The sequence below is a fragment of the Lissotriton vulgaris genome, chromosome 11 (genome assembly GCF_964263255.1).
Source record: "Lissotriton vulgaris chromosome 11, aLisVul1.2, whole genome shotgun sequence".
NCBI classification, from domain to species: Eukaryota; Metazoa; Chordata; class Amphibia; order Caudata; family Salamandridae; genus Lissotriton; species Lissotriton vulgaris.
Window position 1 is genome coordinate 174,159,348 of NC_141699.1, and position 25,936 is coordinate 174,185,283.

The 25,936-nt window shown below is 47.2% G+C and overlaps 1 protein-coding gene across 1 annotated transcript in view; it reads right to left on the reverse strand.

The window, feature by feature from the left end:
- NAA25 (N-alpha-acetyltransferase 25, NatB auxiliary subunit) overlaps positions 1-25,936 on the reverse strand; it is an 893,576-nt gene that overhangs the window by 652,586 nt on the left and 215,054 nt on the right. The window contains exons 6-7 of the mRNA XM_086943077.1: positions 19,870-19,977; positions 18,567-18,645 (exon numbers count right to left, since the gene is read on the reverse strand). Coding sequence (XP_086799203.1) covers positions 18,567-18,645; positions 19,870-19,977 — 187 coding nt within the window. The remainder of the gene's footprint in view (positions 1-18,566; positions 18,646-19,869; positions 19,978-25,936) is intronic.

Consider the following 25,936-nt stretch of genomic DNA (forward strand, 5'->3'; position numbering starts at 1 on the left):
AGTATACAGTATTTAGTGCCAAGCAACAGGTTGATGTGGAGCTCGTACTCCACCGGAGACCAGAGTACTCTGATCTCCACCACTCCCAGAGGCCCACTCCAGCCCAGGAGTGTTGAGTCAGTCACTACAGTCCGCTCCAGTTAGGGAGCAGAGGGGGTTCTGCCACTGACCCCATCACGGTTAGTCACCACTGCAGATCTCTCCGAGATCTGGACCATGTCTGAGAGATTCCCCTGATGCTGTGCCCATTGGCACTTAAGGTTCCACTGCACAGCCAACATATGCCAATGGGGATGAGAAAGAAGCAGGATGCAGGAGGCCATAATGCCCAACAGCCTCAGTAGGTTTCCCCGATATCCAGGATAAAGGCTAAAACCTCAGAATCATAGCCTGAATATCCTGGACTCACCATCCGGGAGGATAGTCCTGAAACTGCACTGTGTCCAGAATGGCTATGATGAAATGGAACGTCCAAGAGGGAGTCTGGTGCGACCACGCTGATATTTAACACCAGCAATTGCAGGAGGTTCGCTAAAGTCTGAAGGTGGTATGCAACTGCCTGGGGCACACCTACCCACCTTTAACAGACAATCGCCGAGGTATGGGAAAACTAGAATCTCCGCAGATAAGCTACAACCACCTTCATCATTTTCATGAATACCAGAGGGGCGCTGGGAAGGCCAAAATGGAGCATGGCGAAAGTGCTTTTGGCACACCTTGAACCGCAGGAAACATCTGTGGAAGAGCAGGACAACGATGTGAAAATAAACGTCCTGCAAGGCCAACGCTACCATCCAGTCTCCCGGGTCTAGGGCAGAAAGAACTTGGGCACAGGAGAGCATTCTGAATTTTCCTTTTACAAGAAGAGTTTGAGAAAGCACATATCTAGGATTGGACAAAGTCCTCCATCCTTCTTTGGCACCAGAAAGTAGCAGGAATTACAACTACAACCTAATTCTGATTCAGACACCATTCTCTATGCCTTCCTTGGCCAAGAGTGCCTGCACTTGACTGAGCAAGTAGAGGTGATACTCTGTCAACCCCTTGTAAGTGAGTGGTACGGGTGGTGGGGTCGATACAAATGGGAGGGAGTAGTCCCTTTGGACGTTCTGAAGGACACAGTGGTCTGATGTCACTGACTGCCAATGAGGTAGTCAATGACGTATCTTGCCTTTCACTGGGTGCCTATGATGGTCTGAGGGGCAACTATAGAGCCTGGGAGGCGGCGGCTGCCGGGAGGGCGAACTATCACTGGCTGCCTATCCCACGTTGACTATGGGATCTGCACACTGCCATGAAAAGGCTGGGAAACCTGTTGGCCATGGTGGCTGGGAGGGTATGGACACAGCTGGAGACCCCTTCTGCAGCCACAAAAGGGACAGAAGGGAGATTGGGGTTGGAGAGGGACAATAGGCAAGTCCTGGCAGTGGCTCTGCTGTCCTTAAAATCGCTCCAGCACGGAATCTGCTTTCTCTCCAAATAGGCAAGAGCAATTCAAGGGCATGAACATGAGGGAAGCCCGGACATGCGCAGAAAAGCCAGTACTCCTCAGCCAGGCGTTACGCTGCAAGGCCACAGACTATGAAATTGCTCTACCCAGCGACTCAGTTGTGTCGAGCCCACACCTTATGGTGAACTTTGCTACATCTCGCCCATCAGCAATAGCCTGGGTACGTACAGCTCAGACCTCCTCCGATCCTCCGAGACCATAAACCGCACTTGGGCAACAGAGTCCAATATCACAAGGGAATAACTGTACAAGAGGCACATGGTGTTCACCGACCGCAGTGCTATGTGGGGTGAAGAGAACATTATCTTGCCAAAGTTATCCAGCCTGTTGGATTCCCTATCCGGTGAAGTGGTAGGGAACGCGATCGGGTTGATTCTGGATGTGGAGACTTGAAACACAAATCTCTCTAGGGTGGGGTGATGGGTAAGGAAACTGGTGTCCCCGGGAGAGGGGCAATGGCGGCAGGCAATTGTCCTATGCACATGCGCTCTTGTGTAGGGTTTGGACCAGGACCAGAGTAGGACATCTGTAAGGGCTACATAGAAGAGGAGTAGGGGTTTAGAAGGAAAGACTCCCGGCTGAAGCGCCTCAGTCTAGAATTTAGTCTTGACTGCCACTGTGGGCAACTGAAGGTTCAATACCTCAGCTGCACTACACACCAATACATAAGGCACTGGCTCCGCTTCAAGAAGCATGGACCCAGTCGGTGCCGGAGTGGGTTTCAGACAACACCCAACTGGCTCTGTGTTAGAGTAAGAAATAACTATGGGAGCGGCGCAGCCTAGAGGCGTCAGAACTGGAGATGTCAGAGGAAGGTATTGGTTGCGCTGGTGGCTCCAGTCCAGGTCCAACAAGAAATCCATGGGGCCAACTAGCACCTAAGATAAACCCACCGGCGTGGGTAAGTAGGTGCCCCTCCAGTGCCCATGGGGCACTAAGAAGCTTCAGAGAGATGGGCCACCCAAATCTGAGGAGCATGGCATCATAAAACTCCTTTAGTATGGCGGGGGTCGTTCCGGCAAAGTCAGGGAAGCACAGTATGGGCCTGGATTCAGGTTCCACCGACTCACAGGGCCGTAAGTGCCAAGGCTCCTATGTCTCGTCAAAAGACTTTGGTGGGCACAGCAAAATCAAAGACTTCTTTGACGTCTTGTGCTTGTTGGACTAAACTGAAAACTTGGAGTGCCATGACGCTCATCAGGAAAGGCTCCCCGAATAGGAACTCGAGTGTCATGGAGTCATCCGATGTAGGGCGGCTAGGAGTTTGAGGGAGCGCTTCCACAGTGCCCTGGGGTGAATGACACGGCAGTCCTCGTAGGCCTTGGAGTCGGTAGTCCTGCTCCAAGCACCAGAAGACACGCCAATTCGGGAGTTTATCACCAACATTTGCCTGCGAAAGGCCCACATGGTTTGAAACCAGCCGGCTTCTTGGCTGACATGACCTCACACCAGGAGAAAATTCTCAAAAAAGTTTGACAAAAACGTCTAAACAGATCCAGTCAAATTTGACGGAGGGGTAGCTCAGGTAAGATCAGTGGTATCTGGTGCTGAAAGGAAAGAACTGATCTCAGCTCGCCGCGCCATATAGGTACTGCCATGCCTATATAGGTACCAAACACATCACTTCCGGCGTAGTCAATGACGCCAACAGAGAACTGAACACCACCCAGCGGCGCACAGGGTACCACTCGATAATCATCCAGATCCAGTTTGACACCTGGGGCTATTCCAAGATTAGGAATCAGCAGCTAGAAGTCTCCATCAGATTAACCAAATCAAAATCATACGCAAGGTGGCTGACCTAGTGTCTCACTACTATGGACATTGGTCATCAGCTTGGTTAAGGTAATTATGCAGGTTAGTAATATAGAGTGAAAAAAACTGTCAAACCACAGGCTGTATATATTTTAGGGGTAACACCTCTTCTATTTGCCAGCTTAACTGGTACCCAGGACTGTGAATGTAATTAAACCAAGATTTGAAGTAAAGTAGAATCAATTCCCCATGTATGCAGTTTGGCCCCAAAACATTTCCTATTCACTTAAATAACTTAAGGTACCACCAGAGGTAATTTTAGTTATTGTCCTTCCTCCTTTCTAGCTCTTTGGCAACCTACCCGCTTTAGAAAAATAGTTACATGAGAGTGGTTTAAAAAGCTTGCACCGCCAATACTACTTTCAGCGCTATATCTCTATTGCGCTACTGTTGGTATTAGGTCTACCACTAGCACTACCACTACTAGAACCGGCTGTAGTAATAGCAATGTCACGGTTAGTTCTCTGGACAATGGAAGGATTATGTTACTTACCCTGTAATTATCTGTTTGTTGCATGTAGTGCTGTGGATTCACATGCTCTGTATGCCTGCAAAGAACCATGGATGTAGGGCCGACGTTGGAGCCACTAGAGGAATGTTTGCCTCAGTTTCCTGACCACTTAGCATATCAGTGGGAGAGGAGAAAAAGCATGTAGGGAGAGGAGTTGGCCAAACAGCTAGGGCGGTTGTCCTCAAATCTGGGAAACTGGGTTCGAGTCTCTGCAACGATGCTGAACATCCTGTGATTCTGGGACAACTCACTTAAGCTCCCCATGCCTAACAAAAAATGAACGTGTCCACACGTAACGCAACTGGTGCTATGTAAAGTGCTCTGATACCAGATAACTTCGGGTCAAGTTCGCGCTATATAAAACTCTGTAAAATAAAATATGTAAAGATCCCAGACCAGTTCATCCACAGAGCACTGCCCATGGTCTGGGGATGTAGAAACTGGTCAGCGAAGTTTGGGCATTTTGCGTTTTCGTATGCGGCGAAGTTATATGTTTGGGGTGCCCCATCTTTGCAAAAATGGGAGTAGGTAGAGTTCGATTCATAAACTTGAACCTGCATCCTGCTGAAAGTGGCTTTGGACCTACCTCTTGCAAGCTGCTTCCTAAAGGAGCCCCTGCAGGAAGGAACCTGGAGGGCACCCATCGCCTTGGCAGTTTCAGGGTCCTTTTTTAGGTCGAGCAGACCTACCCTCAATGCGTGAGCATTGAAGGTGTCTGCTTCAGACCTATTGTGGCCCGTTATTGGAAATGATGGGAATGAGGACACCAATCTGTTACAAGCGTTTTTCCCCGCAGTTTTCACCGCGGGAGCGCGCGTCTGACCCGCGCATGCGCAGAGTACCCGCGCATGCGCAGAGTAACTCACAGCCCTTGCTCACACAGACGCAGGCAGGCAGACCCCACCCCTCTGCATGCACGCACGCACACACAGGCGAGCGCATGCACACGCAGGCACACACATACAGGCACACAGACACTCGCTCACACACACACCCCCCTCCCCCACAGTCACACACACGCACGCACACATACATACATACAAAGCCCGCCCGCCCCCGCACGCGCGCGCACATGCTTCCCCCCCCCACCCCACCCCCCCGCTCAGCAACCCACTCACCGGCTTCCTTCGTGCGGCGGCTCTCCTCCGCTGCAGGGCCCGGCAGCAGGACTCTTCTTCCCTCCTTCGGCACCGGGCGCAGGGTAGGCTCCTGCCTGCTCCGGTGCTCCAAACACGGCTCCGTCGAATCGCGGCTCTTCCGTGGGAGGCGGGGTAGGCTCCCGCCCTCCTACTTCCTGTTTCCTGTTGTCGCGCCGGCCTGCCTGACTTCCTGGTCGCATGCCGGCAGAGTGACGGCGGTGATTTGCGGTACACAACAGCCCACAGCTGGAGACTTTCAGGGCAGTTTCCCTCACCGAGGTGACGTCCACGCTAGAGAAAATGAAAAGCGGTTCCCCCCTTGACCCAGCCCCGGCTAGATTCTTAAATAAGGTGTCCTCCACCATAGCCCCAATCATCAAGGACCTTATCAACTCTTCCCTCGCTGGTGGAACGGTACCCTCCAACTGGAAGAACGCAGTTGTGAAGGCTTTGCTGAAAAAGCCCCAACTGAACCCGGACGACATGTCCAATTACAGACCGATCTCACTGCTCCCTTGTATCAGTAAGATGGCTGAAAAACTAGTCAACTCGCAACTATCCCAATTTCTCGAGACAAACAATATCCTGCGCCAATCCCAAACTGGGTTTCGACCCGGCCATGGCACGGACACCGCACTCCTCTCCGTCATCGAGGAGGCAAGGTGTATCCTAGACTCAGGGGGATCAGTGGCAGTGATCCTCCTGGACCTTAGCGCCGCCTTTGATACGGTGGATCATCGTGTCCTTCTACACCGCCTGGCCAAGGCAGGTATTGTGGGTACGGCGCGAGCATGGATCGAATCCTTTCTTTCTCATCGATCCTTCCAGGTGTGGGACGGCAACTCCCGGTCAGAACCTCTTCCACTGAAGAATGGAGTTCCCCAGGGGTCGTCGCTCAGCCCCACCCTATTTAATGTCTATATGGCTCCCCTGGAAGACGTAGTGGCCCCCTACGGTATAAAAAATAATTAATTACGCTGACGATACCCAACTTGTTTTATCCCTGTCCCACCTGGATAACCATCTTGACAGCTTGCTGCACTGTCTCCAGGACATCCATACCTGGATGTGTGACTCGGCCTTGAAGCTGAACGGCGCAAAGACCGAGATCATGCTCCTGGGCAATAAATGGACGACCTTCCCACCCACATCTTGGCCCGACACCTTCGGCGAAATCCCCTCTCCTAGAAAGGATATCAAAACACTAGGAGTTTGGTTGGAACCTGACCTTACCATGAAAATGCAGGGAGCCAAGACAGCAGGCACCTGCTTCGGTCTCCTGCGGTCCGAACGCAAGATCCTACCCCTGCTTCCCCTCCCATCCAGGAAATTACTTGTTCAGGGTCTGGTCTTGGCCCGGCTCGATTACAGCAATGCCATATATCTGGGGGCCCCTGAATACACCCTGGCCAAACTCCAACGCACCCAGAACGCGGCGGCCAGGCTCATTATGAACCTTCCCCCCAGAGCGTCGGCCAAGCCTGCCCTCAAAGCCCTACACTGGCTTCCAGTCCGCCAGAGAGTAGAGTTCAAGGCCCTATGTACCACCCACAAGCTCATCAACGGAGCTGGCCCTGCCGCGCTTAAACACATGGTCACCCCTTACAAAGCCTCAAGACCCCTTCGCTCCGACGCCGAACATCTTGCTACGGTGCCTAAATTTAGGAAGGCCCGCACCGGCGGTCGCCGCTTCTCGGTCAAAGCCTCCACAGCGTGGAACTCACTCCCTCTCAGTCTTCGCCTGGAACCCTCCCACATGGTGTTCCGCAGGAAACTTAAAACCCTCCTTTTCCCCAAATAAAGCACCCCCCCTACCCCCCTCTGTATCTTCACAGGGTGAACAGCGCGGGGATGCCTACGGGTCACCAGGCGCTTTAGAAATCGCAAAATAAATAAAATAAAATAAATATTTATTTATTTTTTTACATTGCTTTTGTGCCACTGTATGGTGCGCACAAGGACACTGGCATCTGTGCAGCGATATCTTAGAGATTTCATCTCCGGTGTGTGCGTAGCTTTTGGTGGTGCAGCGAAAATACTTCACTTTGGCACAAAGAAAGTTCGAGCGCACGGAAAACAACCACTTTCCCCTATAGGTATTGCATTTTTTTAAGCTGTACCAGTTATTGCCCCGTCCCCACACACCGTAGTATAACAATAAACACTTGCAAGAACAAGTTATAATGTAAAGATGTAAGGCGCAAGGCACAGGCTCATATACGTGCGCGCCCACTGGGTTGGTCATCCTTCAAATGTTACTAAAATGATGGGGATTTATGAAATACAGCAGTTTGTGCCACTCTTTCACTTCTCTTTCGTTCTGTTTTTCCTTATGCTACACATACAGTGTATCTTGATTTAATTAAAGAGATATCGCTTATCACTTTCACTCGACATATAGATCTGTTGTAGCTTTGTTTTCCCGTTAATGCGTATTTCACTGGACACTGCTATGCTTTTTACGGCCCCTTCTTTTCAGCTTTAATTTATTTTATGCACATATGCAAGTGTCTCTTGATTTAATTACTCTTGCAAGCACAAGTTGTAATGTAAACATGTATGGTGCAAGGCACAGGCTCATATACAAGCGTGCCCACTGGGTTGTTCATCCTTCAAATGTTGGTAAAATGATGGGGATTTATAAAATACGGCAGCTTGTTTTTTTATGGTGCAGTTTTACTACGTGCAGCGTACCAACACCTCTCATGGATTAGCATCTGGCAATCCTTCTCTCTTACTTTCTACACATTGCCCACATTGCTTATACTCCCAACTGCATACCCACAATAAACAAAATTGTAATTGAGCTCCCACGAACAATGACTTCAATACTGGACCTGCGGTTCTAAACGTTTTGACTGTTCAGGACCTCCACTGAATCTTTAATAGTATCCAGAGCCTTTACTGAAAACCGGAGACCCTGACTGTCTCAATTGTAATGATTTCAACCACAAAACAACGTGCACAAATAAAGAAACAAGCATTAATCAAGCAAAAAACAAATGGTAAAATATTTCATTAAATTCCCATCCGGATTTATACATTTAAAGTTGAGCTTTAGAGTACTCACCCTACATGCAAATGCCTTGCATTAATGGCTGACTCACTCGCACTAACTAACAGACTCTCACTCTCTCACTGACACTCTCACTCACACTAACTCTCACTCACACTAACTCTCACTCTCACTGACTCTCTCACTCACACTGACTCTCTCACTCACACTGACTCTCTCACTCACACTGACTCTCTCACTCACACTGACTCTCTCACTCACACTGACTCTCACTCACACTGACTCTCACTCACACTGACTCTCACTCACACTGACTCTCACTCACACTGACTCACACGGATTCTCTCACTCACACTGACTGACTCTCCCACTTACTGACTCACTCACTGTCCAGACTCTCACTGACCGACTCACTCACTCTCTCTCACTCTCACTCACTGACTCTCACTCACTGACTGACTCGCCCACTCATTCTCACTCACTGACTCACTCACTCTCAACACATATTGCATTACAAATCGAATAGGTGTCACATTTGCGAAAGTTTAAGCTATTGACATTGTAAATGACAATGCTATTAATGTATCTATTTTCTAAACCAACACATAAATAAAAAATGTGTAATTTACAATGCCAATAGCTCAAACTTTCCTAATGCGAGACCTATTGCATTGCAAATGCTTGTTTATTTTCTCTAGCGTTATGTCAGCCTGCAGTCGAACAGGTGCTCCCAGTCAACCAAGGGCCAGTAGCCTTGTCCTTACGTTTTTTTGGGAGGGCTGTGGGTACGCAGAAGTGTTTGTTGGCTGAACATCTTTGAAGGCAAGTCTATATTTATTTGGTAAAGTCTTTTCTGAAGCAGAGATCTTGCCTGTGCGCGGATGGATGATAGTACATCTGTCTCTTGTCCAGTTTCTGCTTCAGTCTTGGGAAGGAATATGCTACTTACCAGTATGCATCTGTTCTTGGCATAGAGGGCTGCAGAGTGGTACATTATGAATAGATCGCCATCTGGTGTTGGGCTCGGATGATTGCACTTTGTTTTTCTCTTGGAGAGTCTTTTGTCTCTTGGTGACTCCTCCCTTGGTTGGTAGTGCGCATGGGCATCGGCTCCATCCTTAGATTGTTTTGCCATAGTAGGGTTAGATGGAGTAGTATAGTAGAATACAGATAAGAGTGCCCATGTAAGTGTATCTAAATAAGATAATGTTGGAACAGACACAGGTTTCCGGGGAGGCTGGGAGGGCATGTACCACTCTGCAGCCCTCTATGCCAAGAACAGATGCATACTGGTAAGTAGCATATTCCGTTCGAGGCATATGGGCTGCAGATGGTACATTATGAATAGACTATATAGCAGTTCTCTCCCTAGCGGTGGTCGCCCGTGTCTGTTGCAACTGTCTGAAACTATGTTTTTAATACTGCTTGTCCCGCTCTAGCTTGTTGTGTTGTGTGCACATCTACACAATAGTGTTTTGTGAAGGTGTGCGGTGTAACCCAGGTAGCCGCTTTGCATATGTCATCTAGTGGAATGTTTCCCAGAAATGCCATAGATGCTCCTAGTTTACGTGTAGAGTGAGCTCTAGGAGGAACAGTTAATGTTCTCTTTGCCTTTAAGTAGCATATTTGAATGCATTTTACAATCCATCTGGCAATGCCCGCTTTGGAGATGGGATTGCCTTTATGTGTGGGAGAAAACGCAACAAATAGCTGTTTTGTCTTTCTGAAAGTTTGTGTTCTTTCTATATAGTACAATATGGCCCTTCTAACATCCAGTGTATGTAGGGCTCTTTCAGCTACTGTTTGTGGTTTTGGAAAGAAAACCGGTAATTCCACTGACTGATTGATGTGGAATGCTGAAATAACCTTCGGTAAGAATTTTGGGTTTGTTCTAAGAACCACTTTATTTTGGTGTAGCTGCATAAATGGTTCTTGAATCGTAAAAGCCTGCAGTTCACTTACTCTTCTAAGTGACGTGATAGCTATGAGGAAGGCTACCTTCCATGTGAGGAATTGTATTTCACACCTATGCATAGGTTCAAATGGTGGCCCCATTAGTCTGGTAAGCACTATGTTGAGATTCCAGACTGGGGAAGGTGGTCTTCTTGGTGGAATGACTCTTTTGAGTCCTTCCATGATAGCTTTAATTGCTGGTACTTTGAACAGTGACAGATGTTGTCTGTTTTGTAGGTATGCCGCTATGGCTGCTAGATGAACTCTGATAGAGGTATATGCTAGGTTACATTGCTGTAAGTGTAACAAATAGCAAATGATTTGTTTAGTGGATGCGTCCAGAGGGTTGATGTGCTTACTGTTACAGTGTATAGCAAACCTCTTCCATTTTGCTGCATAGCATGCTCTGGTGGTAGGACGTCTTGCTTGTTTAATGATTTCCATGCATTCTGGTGGTAAATCTAAATACCCAAACTCTATGACCTCAGGAGCCAGATCGCTAGGTTCAGTTGTTTGGGATCTGGGTGCATTATTTCTCCATGGTTCTGTGTAAGATGCATGGGTAATAACCTTAGCTTTTGATGTGGTACTTGTGAGAGTTGTAGCAGCGTGGTGAACCACGGCTGTCTTGCCCACGTGGGTGCCACTAGTATCATTGTCATTGAATGTTGCTGCAGTTTCCGAACCAGTAATGGAATTAGTGGTAGAGGAGGGAACGCGTAAGCAAATCTGTTGGACCAATTTATCCACAGTGCATTGCCCTGGGACCTTTGGTGTGGGTACCTGGATGCGAATTCTTTGCATTTTGCGTTCTGATGATTGGCAAACAGATCTATCTCTGGTTGCCCCCATTTTTGGAAGAATGGCTGTAGTATTTGGTCGTGCAGCTCCCATTCGTGTACTTGTTCTGACTGTCTGCTTAGGATGTCTGCTATTTGGTTTTGAACTCCTGGTAGGTGTTCCGCTAACAGGTAGATCTTTTGAGGAATGGCCCATCTCCATATGTCCTGTGCTAGTCTGGACAGTTGGAGAGAGTGTGTCCCCCCCTGTTTTTGAATATAATACATTGCAGTCATGTTGTCTGTTCTGATCAGGACTGCTTTGCCTGTTATTTGCATTTGGAAAGCTTTGAGTGCTAGAAATATTGCTAATATCTCTAGGTAGTTGATGTGCAGTTTCTTTTGCTGCACACTCCACTTCCCCTGTACTGTGTATCTGTCCATATGCGCTCCCCATCCGGAGAGCGATGCGTCCGCTGTTATTATCACTTGTGGAATTGGCTCTAGGAACGACCGTCCCTTGGAAATGTTTTCTGTGTTCCACCACTTCAGAGAGCGATACGTCCGGTCGTCTACCAACACCAGATCTGTAATCTGACCTTGAGCCTGATTCCACTGTGTCGCTAGACACTCTTGTAGCGGGCGCATTTGTAGTCTGGCATGTGGTATTAGCAGTATGCAGGAGGACATCATGCCTAATAGTTGCATAAACACTCGTGCTGGTAGTGAGTGTTGTGGTTGAAATCTTTGTATTAACTGTACTCTGATTGGGTTGGGGTATGCTATTGCCTTTTCTGTGTCTACTGTAGCCCCCAGGTATTGCTGAATCTGGTTTGGTTGCAGGTGTGATTTTTTGTAGTTCACCGTGAACCCTAGGTGGTGCAGCAATTGAATTGTCTTCTGTGTGTTGTGAAGACATTCTTCCTTTGACTTGGCCTTTATTAGCCAATCGTCCAAGTATGGGAAGACATGTATTTGTTGTCTTCTCAGGTGTGCTGCCACCACAGCTAGGCATTTTGTGAAAACTCTCGGTGCTGTTGTGACACCGAATGGAAGGACTTTGAACTGATAGTGTTGTCCTTCTAACATAAACCTTAGGTATTTTCTGTGGGCTTTGTGAATTGGGATATGAAAGTAAGCGTCTTTTAGATCCAGTGTAGAAAGAAAGTCCCCTTTCTTCAGTAAAGGGAGTACTTGTTGGAGCGTGACCATGTGGAAGTGCTCCGAATTTATGTAAGCATTGAGAGGTCTGAGGTCTAATATTGGTCGTAGGGACCCGTCCTTTTTGGGGATCAGGAAGTATAGAGAGTATACTCCTGTGCCCTGTTGATCTTTTGGGACCTTCTCTATTGCATGCTTTTGTAGAAGTGCTAGCACTTCTTCTCTTAACAATGTTAGGTGATCCTGACTCATTGGACGCTGTTTGGGGGGGATGTTTGGTGGGGTATCTGTGAGTTCTAGGCAATAACCATGTTGGATAATTTGTCTCACCCACTTGTCTGACGTGATGTTTTCCCAGACAGGTAGGAACTGTGATAGACGTCCCCCGACCGGTGTTATGTGGTCTGGGGGGAGTTCTATGAAGTCACTGTTTTGGTGTTGAGGCGTTGCGGTTATTATTATTTCCGCGGCCTCTTCCCTTATTGTTGTTACCTCTGTAACTGCCTCTTGAATTACCTCTGGGTGATGTTGGTGTGAAAGATGTGGATTGCTGATTCGTTCCTGTGTTCTTTGAGCCCCCTCTATAGGTGGATCTACGAAAGGAACCTCTGTGTGTTGGCTGTTGCAATGCTCCCATTGACTCATTTTCTCTAATGTCTCGTCTGTGCTTGAACCAAACAATGTCTTCTGATCAAATGGTTTGTTCAGTAGGGCTGTTTGTACCTCTTGTTTGAATCCTGAGATTCTAAGCCATGCGTGCCTTCTTAGCATGACACTAGTGTTAATCGATCTTGCTGCAGTGTCTGCTGCGTCTAATGCACATTTAATGGAAGTATTTGTTATTATTTTACCTTCCTGTATTAATTGGTCTGCCTTCTTCTGATGTTCCTTTGGGAGATGTGTAAGAAGTTTTTCTAACTCATCGTAATGTGCCCTGTCGTAACGTGCGAGTAGTGCTTGTGTATTGGCTATACGCCAGCTATTCGCTGCCTGTGATGCTACTCTTTTACCTGATGCATCTATTAACTTTGACTCTTTATCTGGTGGAGGAGCCTCTCCTGTAGATAATGAGTTTGCTCTTTTACGAGCGTTTGAGACCACCAGCGAGTCTAGCGGTACATGCCCTCTAATAAATATTGGGTCCTTTGGAGCCGCTTTGTATTTTTTATCAATTCTTGGGTTTAACACCCTGGCTCTCACTGGGTTTTCGAATATCTCATCTGTGTGAGTAAGAAGACCTTTCAACATAGGAAGAGTACCTGATGTTCTCTGTGCATTAGGTAGAGTCTCTAACAAGAAATCCTCTATTTGAGGTTCTGTATGTATATCTACCTTATGGTATTTTGCTGCTCTATTAATGAGCTGCACAAAACCTGTGTTATCAGGTGGTGAAGGCTTTGAGGGATATAGCTCTGGGTCGTTGTCCTCATCTGACCCTACATCATAATTTTCCCATGGATCCTCCTCATCTGGGATAGTTTCGTCATCCCCTTGAGGTTCTCCCTCCCCTAGCTCACTGTCTACATCTGACTGAGGTGTAGCTGGTCTTGGTGTGGAAGGTGTAGGAATATTTGGCCTATTGTGAGGAATAGGAGAAGAGGGTGTTACTCTAGGACGAGGAGAAGCAGGAGGAGTTATATTCGTCCCCATTGTTCTCTTTTTTGAAGGAAGAGGTTTATCTTCTGACTGTTCACTCTTTCTCTTCTTCGTGACCACTTTCCCAGTTTGTGGATCAATAAACAAGATCTTTTGTTTGGGATCTGTCTGTTGCTCCTGAATCGGTACCGAGGGTCCTGGTTCCGAGAGGTGCTTTTGTTTTCGATCGTCAGATCTTGTTGTTTGACACCGAATGTTTGCTCGATTCCGACTTTCTTGGTATCGAGTGTCTCTTGGGCGATACGTCATATTTATGTTTCGACATGGAATGTTTCGATCCCGAGCTCTCCTTTGTATGTAGCCTCGGTGCCGAAGTCGATGTCGCCCTTTTCTCGGATCCGACATGGTGGGAGTCCGAGTGTTTCGGTTTCAGTTTCGGTTTCGTTGCCGGGCCCGAGGGCGGGGCGTCGGAAACTTTTTTCAGCGGTTTGACCGGGCCCGAGGGCGGGGTCGTTACTGCACGGGGTCGGTTTTTCGGTAGGGGGACGTCGTCACTCACGGTTTGTTGCTCGATGAGTTCTTCAACCTCAGACTGGTCCCCTTCCGACCCCGACTGGTCCTCTTCTTCCTCGATTTGTTCGTCTCCGAACAGCTCCGGGATCGCTTCCGCCTGCATTCTGGAAACCTTGTGTCTTCGAGCTCGACGATTTCTAATCGTTAGCTTGGAGGAGAATGCTGCGCAGGCTTCGCAGTCCCTGGATTCGTGTTCAGGCGATAGACAGAGGTTGCACACCTCGTGTAGGTCCTTGTGTGGGAACTTAGCACCACACGTTGGACATTTTTTGAATGGAGTCCTTTCCATGGACTCCGGGCTTGACTGCGTCGAGAAAGGCCTCCTGTTCTTCGACGTAGGTCCAAGTTTTTCTCTTCTATTTTGAATTAGTAACGCGTCGGAATGGAAATGAACGCGTTCGAATAACAATACCGTCGAATTGGAAAGGGAATACGCGCCGAAAATCACTTTCTTGTGAAGTTGATCTGGAGCGTCTCGATCTTCATCCGAACCCGATGGCGGAAAAAAACAATCTAAGGATGGAGCCGATGCCCATGCGCACTACCAACCAAGGGAGGAGTCACCAAGAGACAAAAGACTCTCCAAGAGAAAAACAAAGTGCAATCATCCGAGCCCAACACCAGATGGCGATCTATTCATAATGTACCATCTGCAGCCCATATGCCTCGAACAGTTATTTCCTCGGACTCTGCAGTTGCCTGCTTAAGAGCCGGCCATGGTTTTTGCATCAGCTGCAGTGGTTTCAGTGCATATGGCACTTTCAGCCACAACAGAGAAGACTGCTTCAAAAGTACAGTGTTGACACTCGACTTCAGGTACTAGGGTTGGCAAGTATCTTGGAAGGCTATTTTCACTGCTCCAAAGCCTTGCTTCGGTGTCGAACAGCACTTGAGGGAATTGGCACTCCTGAAGGCTGTAAAGGCCTAGTCAAAGGACTCAACATCAGTTCCGCAGAGGGTCAGTGCTCGGCTATGTGGCAGACTCTGGGCTCTGAAAGAGACTTGGGGTGTCCACAGCATTCATGTGTGGTGCATTTTTCAGACTATGTCTTGGATGGATCTAGCGTTCTCTGGCGCCTCTTTCCAGAAGTTACTCCTCCTCATGCTCCGAGACATCAGACTCAATCTCGGGACTATAGCGTGCCAGAAGGTCAGGTGACTCACCAGACTGTTCTTCGGGGGCAAACAGATCAGCAACATTGAAGATGTCTGGGATTTTCTATGGAAACTTCAACATCCTACTGTGGGTCTACCATCTGTTTAATTGATGACCCAGGGTTTCTTGCTACAGAACGCAGAGCAAGATATGTACCTGCTCTTACCGTACTCTGGGAAAAGGCAGAGGTTACAGATGACAAGAGGATCAGCTAGGGGTATCTGGAATAGCACTGTAGGCATCTTCTGAAGGGCATCCGTTCCATCACCTCAAGTGAATCTTCATTCTCCAAAGCTGGTCTAGAGGGTGCGTTAGGTCGAAGTGCCTTGAAGACTGAGTGGCCAAGCAACAATGGGCTTGAGGAATGAAGAGGCGTCCTAAGAAAGGAAATGTCAGTCTTCAACAATAGGATGGAGAACGGACTCCAGGGCTTCGACCAGAACTGACAAACTCATCAAGACTGAGACCAACACGGATACACGTCCGAACTGCCCAGCTTGGAATCCAGAAACGATTGCCCGCTCCTCCCCAGTAAATTGACTGCCGCGGTCTTACTCTAATTTATCACGAAGGAAGGCATCAGCACTCCTCCGATGGCCGATCCATGAATTTCTAACACTAACGTATACTGAGTATTGGCTACTTTGCGCGCCCTGTATTACGGAAATACCCACTAGTACTACGCTTAGCAGAGCCCCTTTTCACCGCTGACAATAATCAGCCCCAGCCTTCTTCTAGAAGCGTCCGTCTGTACCTTAACTGTGCCTCACATTTTGTTTTTACCTTGGCATCGGCTCAGTCCGATATTTAGAATTGTTTGCTCACATATATCTTGTCCTGAATATGAACTCTAGCCATTGAGATCGAAACGCAGTCGACCCGTACAAGATCTCCTTGTATTTTGTAATAATGGTTTCTGAGGAGTTCACCTATGTGTTGTCAATGCGATGTATATGTATATATATTTTTTTTTTAAAGTCACCCTCACTTTTCACATCACAGTTTGTCACTCTTAATATGTGAGCTCCTGAACTATTTTTTGTGTATAAAATAAATTAGAACGTTCTTCTTTTTGATCATAGTTGTGTCCCTCTGTTTATACCTCACTGCTCCCTCCAGCATTAATTGCATATCCCTAAAATCACAGCTTTTGTTCTAAATACCCGACACATATTCCTGCATCGATTTCTACGACCACGTTTGGCCACATAGAAACCATTCTTCAGAAAATATTGATTCACACTAGGTTCGATGGTTGGGGTACCCTTGTTCTCTATACAACAATAAGTGCTGCAGCCCTTAGAAGTCTTCCCTGGTCACAGTGCCATGGGTACCTGTGGTACCATTTACCCATGGCTGACCAGTGGCCAGAGATGCCAATTGGGTTTTGTTTTCAATGCAGTTTTAGGGAAAGAACATAGGCTCTCGGTACCTGATTTAAAGGAGCTCGGGGCATCCTCAGTCAAAGCACATCCGAGGTAGAGCAAAACGTGGGGGCAACCATGCAGAAAGAGGGCACTTTCTCAGAAAAGGTGCTTAAAATGATTAACTGTAAGATTGGGTACGTTGCTCAGGTTCATGACCATAGACTAATTCATGGTGACTAGGGCAGACTTCGGAAACTCTACTTTTTGTTTAACCTTATCAAACACCACAATCCATTTGGGCACATCTAGTCTGGATACTACCTGCCCCAAATTTTCGGATTACACGAGTTATCTAGTATAATAGACAGTAGAGCGGTCCAAAGAGGTCCTACGTGTGAAGTGTAGGTCAGCTAAGATGAAGTACTCTTGAAACAATGTTGCAAGGTCAATGAACTGATTGATGAGTCCTCAAAATCATTATCAATCTTAAACACTAACTCCTAGGCTCAGTGCTATCAATACATTTCCATGCCAGAAAAACAAAGGTTATATCTACCGGATTACTCTTGTCTAATAGGAAACATAAAAATAATTACATACTTTGATTACACAGATTTTCAAATGGTCACAGACAACAGCGATACTTATGGAAGAGTATATAGCAACGTCCGGCACCTAATCTTAGACTCTGTATATCTCAAAAACCTGCAACTGAGCTCAATGTGTAAAAGTATCAACTTTCATTTGTTTCTTTGGCAAACTGAACATTGTCTGTATTACATAGCTAATCTCGAAGATAGTGCAAAAGTTGAGGATAAGGCTGCCATTTGTTATAGCGGATATTTGATTACTTTTTCATAAATAATGAACAGACAAGTTTATATTGGGCAGAAGCAACCAGGGCACCAACATCAAAGCTTTGCTTATTACACTGAGGATCTTGCTACAATTTCCATACTCCACTTCTCACAAATATGCAATTGGTGCGTTCCATTTGCATTAAAACCTATCTGGCTGCCTGGCTCAACTGAAGGCATTCCTGTAGCGGTCTCATTTGAGGGAGGCACAATACCTGTCAACATGGGAAACAATAACTGGCCTGAAATTATTAGCTTATTGATGAAACACCTTTTGGTTTCTGACCTCTTAACAACTTGGCATGTTAAGCCTCTGGTCATTTTGAGTAAATTATTTTCTGCACATTAAGGTAGAAATCTACCCGAAGGTGAAACTACTTTGCTGTACTCCTGCTTTTGGGAGTACTCCAAGCAAACTATTGCATTCCAACGAGAGGGGATGGGTGGTTTCCATACTGTGTATACTCTCCACACTCTTCTGGTTAGACTGGACTTTATCAACACCTGTAGAAGGGTACTAAGTTCTGTCCTCCAAAAAGCCCCTCACTAAGTAGAAAGAACCCAACAATCAAGTAAATGACTTGAGGGAGAGACTGACAGGTGGCATCAAGTGAAATGGTGTAGGCCATTGAAGTTATGTTGTGCTAAAGAGCAAATACCCATTCCAGGATCAGTGAAGTAAGGAAAGCAAGATGGTTAGTGCTAGACTATCAACATGCCCAAAAATAACTGGCTTAGGGATACTGACAGACCTTTTTGAGCCCATCCTTTTTCTTTAGTGTTTTAGACAGACCCGCTTATATTTTGGAATATCGTAAACCTTCTAAATGCGGAATTGACACTTCAGCTGCTGGACACATGAGATGGTTATTAGTCCTTTGCATGGACCAAGTTGTTAATGCGGGGACATGTTGAACAAAGTAGCGAAATAGGAGTTCTACCATAGGCGGTTTCGATGTCTGCTCATCCAGAAACCATGAGCAGATTCTAACAATGAGTCTATGTTGAAAGGTTCATGACCAATATGGAAGCCAGAATCTCAATGACAGCCAGCGGTCTTTCTCCACAGGCATATGTTTCTTTTAGCATGTACACAGAGAAGAATGTCAAACATTACAATAAAAATGCCTTACCTCCAAGTGTGCCTCTAATAACATTCAAAGCTTCCTGGTATTTTCCTAAACGCTCCAAAATCATATAGTAAAGTTCAACCTTAAACAAAAAAAAAACCTCATTAGATTGAGTAAAAAAACGATATGCTATCAATTGCTCAGAAGAGAAAATAGAAACTTTATGCTCAAAGCTGTGGCACACTGGACAGTGAGCCCAAGAGGTTATGTGGTGGGTACCAGAAAGGATGAAAAGCAAAGGGTGAGTGTGTGGGGGGGGGTTTGACGAGTGGAGGAAGGGAAGGGGGGGGGGGTGACGTAGAGTGGAAAAATTAGGGGACGACTGGAGTACAGAAAGGAGTGGGGTGACTCCAAGAACAGTAAGGGAAGGAGTGGAGTTTGAAAACTAGATTATTCCACAGATATTCGCTTTCCACGTTTCTCTCCATCCATATGCTGCAATGGCACATGCAGAATTGATCAGGTATTCAGTGGATACAGAATGAAACTGGGAGAACCTAATCAATGAAATTTGGATATACCCATGGTTCACAAACTAAGCATAAAGTCTTTCCTCAAAGACAGATACATTTGGTAAACTCCTAAACCTAATACCACTACAACGGAGCTTAAGGACGTAAACCGTTAATTAATGGCTGAATCGATAGCAGTTTCTTGTTTCATAAATGTGGTAAAAGATTAAACAAATTGAATAGAAATTTTTTTGAAAGAGCCTATGAGCTTTGCCAGTTAATGGGACCAAACTAATCTGCATCATTAGACTTTTTACAGGTAAATCCCACAATTGTTTCCGGACTTAACCTTAACAGATCATAAAGAAATGTTTGTATAGGAGGTAAACCTCTATATGGCAGAACCACCCACGTACTCATCCACTCCCACAAAAAGCAGCCCAAAATGATCTCCGCAAATTAAGGAAATTAAATATCGAATACCCAATAAGCAAACTGTCATATACTACAGTTGGCTTAGACAGCATGGGTGGCAGAAACTCTGATGAAGTATATTACTTCCAAAACAAACTGCATTCTGTTTAAATTTGACCAACAAGTGTGCTACCAATGCAGAGAAAAATATGCACTGAGAACATCTGTTAGTTGCAATCAATTATAATGAAACACACCAATGAACCGTGTATCATCACACTAAAATTCACTGAAGAGGTTTTGAACGCAGTGTCTAATCCTGGTTGCAAATACTCCAGGATGGAAATTTGGACAGTATACTCGATATTAAACTCTTTCTATTGACAATTATATTAAGTATGTGATGCCTAAATAAAATACTACTACTCATTAGAACTTACTTCAGCCTCTGCTTCTATCTTGTCATCCTTCACCATCTTTTCTACCATTCTTTGAGCAAGTGGCAGAAACATTGTTTTTGAGAGTTTTTCATCCTGTGCAGAAATAGACTGGAGAGACAAACATATTCCAAGATAAAGGGCATTAAGATATATTTTTACATGCAAATAATTATTCAAATTGAACAACATTACGTATTAATTATCAAGTTTTGATTTGTTGGTTTGTACATTATAGGGACCATTACTGGTTAACAGCCAGGAATTCACTCCACTCCATCATCTAAATTACTAACACAGTGACTATCCAATGGGGGAGAATACCAATATTTTTCGTCTATATCCATAACAACCAGGAGCCTGTGTTTCAGTGTCAGGGCAAAATTAATAATGAGTCTAAATGTTTAAAATTTACACTCAAGTTCTTAACTTCCAGAACAAGTAATCCAATTTGGCAAGCACTAATTTTCTACATGAATGAATGTTCTTCATTATATTAAATTAGTTAAGACTTCAGAACAGGAGCCATGATCGTAATCTGGGAGAGCACAAGGATGAGTTATTGGGCCATTACTCTTGAATCTAAGGCACGCAGGTTGGGGTAGCATGACTGCTGAGTTACCGGTCTGCTCCCTCTTGCTCACAGGCCACTACAGGCAGGCCAGCGTTTTAATATGCATCGCATTTACAAAAAAGAGCTGGAGCAAAAGAATGCGGCTGTTCGCTACACCTGCGAAGAGCAGTGAGACGTGGTGGAGTCTTTTCAACTCAGAGGTGCGGGCACGCGAGAGAGGGGGAGACCGGGAGAGAGAAGAGGGGATACGGGGAAAGGGAGAGAAGGGTTTTCGGGTGGCTCCAAGGTCTGGGTGGTGTGGAAGCAGTTCTGCAATGATGGCTCTATGAACGGGAAACATCCTTTACCACGCACCCATTACAACGCTGTAGATTACATTGCGGTTTGGACTACGCAAGTCGTTACATCGACTTGCACTGCAGGGCGCTCTAGACTAAGGAATAGTGTAATTTACTATTCCAACACCTTCCCTACTGTACGTAGACAGGAGTTGGAATAGTAATTCACACCGTCCCCAAGTCCAGCGCAAGTCGCTGTAACGACTTGCGTTGTCAATACCGCAATGTAACATATCGCGTTGTAATAGAACGCGTTGTATCGTCATACATCCTTCTGAGCACAGTATGCCCATAGCACACAGGGCGATGAAGATTTACAATGCCTCAACCAATAGGGAGAGAAACAGCAAGGCTCCTAACTTGGATGGAGGCCTGGCCCATGTGGAAAGGGACGACACCAGAGATATAGAACGGAAGGGCCGTCATTAAAAAGCATTGAAGGGCTTGCAACAAAACCTATAGTAGGGCAGCTAGCACCACGTTGTAACAGAGGGCTGCAAAACAGAGGTTGCCACACACCATCCTCTCAACATGACAGTCGTACCACTGGAAGGAAGACTGTGATGAAAGCTAGTAGTAGGGTATGGGAGGTTGATCTCCCGAGCACGACAACAGAAGGAACGCTATCCGACACCGAGGAAGAGAGAAGTTCTTAGCAAGTGCCTAAAGGGACAAAATCAGGACTTGTGACTGCCTTCAGAAAGCCAGATTTCCAAGGAGCCGTGTGACAGGTCTAACACCTTTGTTATAAACTTTGACAAAACAGAGATCATAACTGGGGAGCAGTAACCTGCCCCCTTAAGTTTGAGGAGACCCAGAGTGCTACGGAAGATCTGAGATACTGCAGCAAGTCCAAGGATGTTCAATAAGTATGTTGGCCTAGTAGAAGGTGTTCTCTGGGCAAAAGCAGCACCTCCACTGCAAGAGAAGAATCAGTTGGCAGAGAAACAGGCTTGATCACCTTGCACAAATAACAGGTTTGTGCTGCAAAATGGAAATTACATCTGAAAAGAAATCACGTCAAACCTGTTTCTAAACATGGACAGTAGATCAACAAGCCTAGTCTGAAAATGCAGTGTAAAAGCTGGTATCATCCCAAGGTGAGTTGCAATTGTCGGATTTCTGCAAATCTTGCTGGAAAAAGCTGTGGGCTTTCAAGTGAACCTGGAAAAGACGAGGAATGTGAACTACTGACTAACAGAATCTGTGGAGACAATTTATTGAACATTGTTCTCCTTACATAAGAACTTTAGTCATCAGATAAGATACTGATCAACGAGTTCCGCAGAATTGTAGAAGGTTTCCTGATTGCAACATAGGGAGCATGTACCAAAGCATATATTAAGATTAATTCCATGTTTTCATTCGATTAAGAACATTATGGACCCATGAGTGCATCCCTGTAGAGTTGCTTTACTTCATGAGTACCTTGTGGTATTAAAATACTTAATCTTTACTAAACCGTCAACCACTGGCCAGATATTACAATACTGCACCTACTGTGTGACTGAGTTCTAAGTCTCTGCCTCCGAAACTACCGCCCTGAGACACATTTCACTACTTTCTCTTGCTACATTAAGATTATAATGTGCAAATGGTGGAGTTGGTCTGATCTGCAGAGTCATCGCGTGGGCCAATGACATCAGTGACAAAACTTCAACCAACATGGTTGGGACCAAATTGCCAATTCTATGCTTTGAGGCTCCTCAGAATGGGGTCTGACACCCTGCTACTATACTTTCTTGTATTCCACCCAAGACAACTTATTTAACGGTTACTGACTTGTGTTCAGCCTTCTTTTTTATTCACTATCTTTCTGCATTCTCACTCAGCAGTAAGCAAATGACATTTAACCGAATTCATAAGGGGATGCCCAATTGCTGTCAATATTTTCACAGGCCCTAAAGAATTTCGAATTGTAAGTAAAGAGGGATCACCTGAGGCAATGTTTAGCTGTTCAAGTTTAATTACACGTGCTTCTAGAAGACTATCTGCACCTCTGATGCTCTTTTTATCCCAGGTGTGAAATCAGTCATCTGCATCTCATGTGTGTCTTTAGAATCACACAGTGTACACCACTGTGAGCAAAACTGTTATTGTGAGGTATGTATGCTCTCTGATTGGGTGCATGCCCTCACCCCTTAGTCTATTAACCACCATGTGCTTAAACTCCATATCCTCAGAATTCTGACCCCCACCCCAACAATAGAGACCTCTAGAAGGGACTGTTCAGACAGGACCCCCTGGAGCCAAGACAGGTTAGTGTCCAGCATGAAAACATATGGCAACCTGGAAAATTATTAATGTTGAGCTGAGTAGTGTGTTTGCTCTCTCTCTGTCTCTCGCTCTCGTGTGTGTCAAGTAAGAATAGGACAATTTACCCTGCGTGCCATTACCCCGCAAAATGTTTTACAACGCAACTCATTACAACGCATTCCCCATTACAACGCAATTTACTATCCTAACTCCACCAGGGCATTACTTTGGGGAATGCTTTGTAATAGTTTGCCGTGTAAAGCCCTGCGTTGTAAAAGATTTTGCAGTGTGAAAAAATGCATGGTAATGGCACATGAAGTAACGCATGCGGGGTAAAGGATGTTTCCTGTCATGCAACAATAAGCTCTAGAGATATCAGTACAGTGGGTGTCCAGCTGTCTATCGAAGACTCTGTTAAAGTTTCCCCCAACTAGTGTCTGGACATATAGGAGTTTTTAAAAAACTGAGGCTGGGGGGCGTGGCTAGCAGCCGATCAGGATGGTTGTGTAGCGAAAGAGCTTCGTGAGTGAGGCGGCCCTTTCCGACAATCCACACATTAATCCGGCAAAACTTATTGCTCTGAAGGCTAAACCCAACTTTCGGGACCGGGCAGCATCGACCTGTGAAGATTCGGTGAGAAACTGAGATCCGGAACCAGAGAAGCAGAACGACAACCAGCAGCGGACTCTACATCGGCCGTCAGCACCGGCCTGTAGTGCCCCCTTAATCCGAGCAGAAGTGAAGGTGAGGCGGGCGCGACAAACAGGAAGTCCGCCCTGCCGTCACCAGGCCAGGAGAGCAGAAAAAAAAAACCCAAAGGGCACAAAAAAGACCAAGTGTACGTGAGAGGCGACCAGAGCACCCAGGCACTACAGCGGGACCCTCTGGCAGCGGAGACGAGTACCATATCCCGGTATAACAGATATCGATACCGGCGCGAGATACGAGGTGCCGCTTTGAGCAAAGCCCCTCACACAGTCCTACTAGTGTACGCAGTTCCCCCCCCCATCCACGGAAGAGACAGCAGGCAAATGCCACATCAGGCTTACCCACTAGCACTCAGACACGCAAACGTCGTGCAGCTTTAAGGAGCAGGAGGGGGGTGCGACCGGACAACAGTGGCATCTGTGCTGGACACGCTCCTGGCCGCCGGGCCACAGAGAAGGTGCGAAGCGCTCAGACAGCACGCAGGTCGGTGGTGCGAATTGAGACCTGCGACAAAGGGGGCAATTGAATTGAATCGGAAGAGTACACACCCGCGGGGCAGCGCTAATATGACTCTGAGGAGCACCGTCACTACACTGACTCAGACTGTAAAGTTATAGCCTCTGGACGCATTGTAGCCAGGGAGTGCAGCGACTAGAGGAACGTAACTCCCTAAACAGATCCAAAACAGCTAATTCTGGCAGCATCACCACAAGAACATCCCCGTGGGGGGGGCGTGGCTTGGGCACCGATGGTGGAGGTCGCTTGAGCGCTCGGCTCCACGATCGAGCCGCCATTAATCCTGATCCCCGGGCGATACGGGCACCCCGACCCCCAGATGTGCTGTGGGTGCTGAACCGGGGGGCAACCATGGGGACCTGCAGTGAGGCCCGATCGAGGTTAACGAGAGTCTACGAGGCGAGCGGCGCGGAGCTTAAGATGGCACCCGCTCTATCTCCGTGTGCCTGAAGTAGCCTGTGGACCCAGGACGACTCCGGCGACACTTTCTCCTTCCCTCCCTTCCCGGAGGAACGACATTAACGGCGACTACTTGAACGGCTGGTGACACCTATGAACTTTCTAAGCGGTGCTCATCGTGACCAATGGGTCAGTCGATCCCTGAACACGGCGTACAGCCACGGAGGGAAGAGGGAGCGGCCCAACGCCTCGCCTTCCTCAAGACAACGCCGATCACCACCATTTTGGTCCTGGGAATCGGCAGCGAGTAGGCCTATTCGACCCACACTGGCAGAGTTCTGAGCCCTGGCGGGACACCGGAGGACAGCGAGAATGGCTGGGCGAAGATCGGCCTAGACACAGACTTTACATAGGCCGCATTGGTGGTCCGAAAGGCCTGCAATTGATGTCGCAGGTGACGGCATCTTGTGGAGATCGAAGACCCCGGCTGCGCACTACTACCTGACAGTGACCATTCTCCCCCCTCCGGCCCTTTGGTTCCCAGGGGAGGTGCTGAATGCCTTCGCCCGGCCCATCGCCGCTGCGGCCTAGTTGGGGAGACGGTTCGTCGAGGACAGATTGATTGACCCTCCTCTTGACTGGACGGCCTTCGGGCCCACCGCTGGAGACCGCGGCCGCCATGGTGAAACCAAAGAGCACTAAGGGTGGCTCCCAGGCCGCATCAGACATGGAGGCGCCTGATAAAGAAGATCTGTTAGACCCGGAGATGTCGGGGAGCACACATATCCAGCAACAACTTGATCAGATCCTGGCGGCGATCATGGATACGCGGTAGGCCCTTCAGCAAGACATCGACCAGGTCGCGACAAGCCTGGGCTTTCTTAGAGCGGACCACGGTAAGCTCTCGGACAGGGTCAAAGAAGTGGAGAGCTCGGTGGGAATCTTGGGACCGGCGTAAAAAACTTTGGCTGCCGCCATGAAAGACGCTCTGACCGGCATAGATGCCCCGGAGAGGAGAGCGGAGGACGCGGAAGGGCGCAATAGAAGAAATAACATTCGTGTGGTGGGCCTGCCGGAGAAAATCGAGGGTGGGGACATGGTGGCCTACTTGGAGGACTGGCTCAGAACTGTGGTGGCACCTGAGGGGCTTTCCTCCTTTTACACCCTAGAGCGGTCGCACCGGGTGCCGGCTAGGCCGCCGCAACAGGGCCTACCCCCACACCCGGTGGTGGCGAGACTCCTACATTTCCGCGACAGGGATCTACTCCTCAATGCCGCC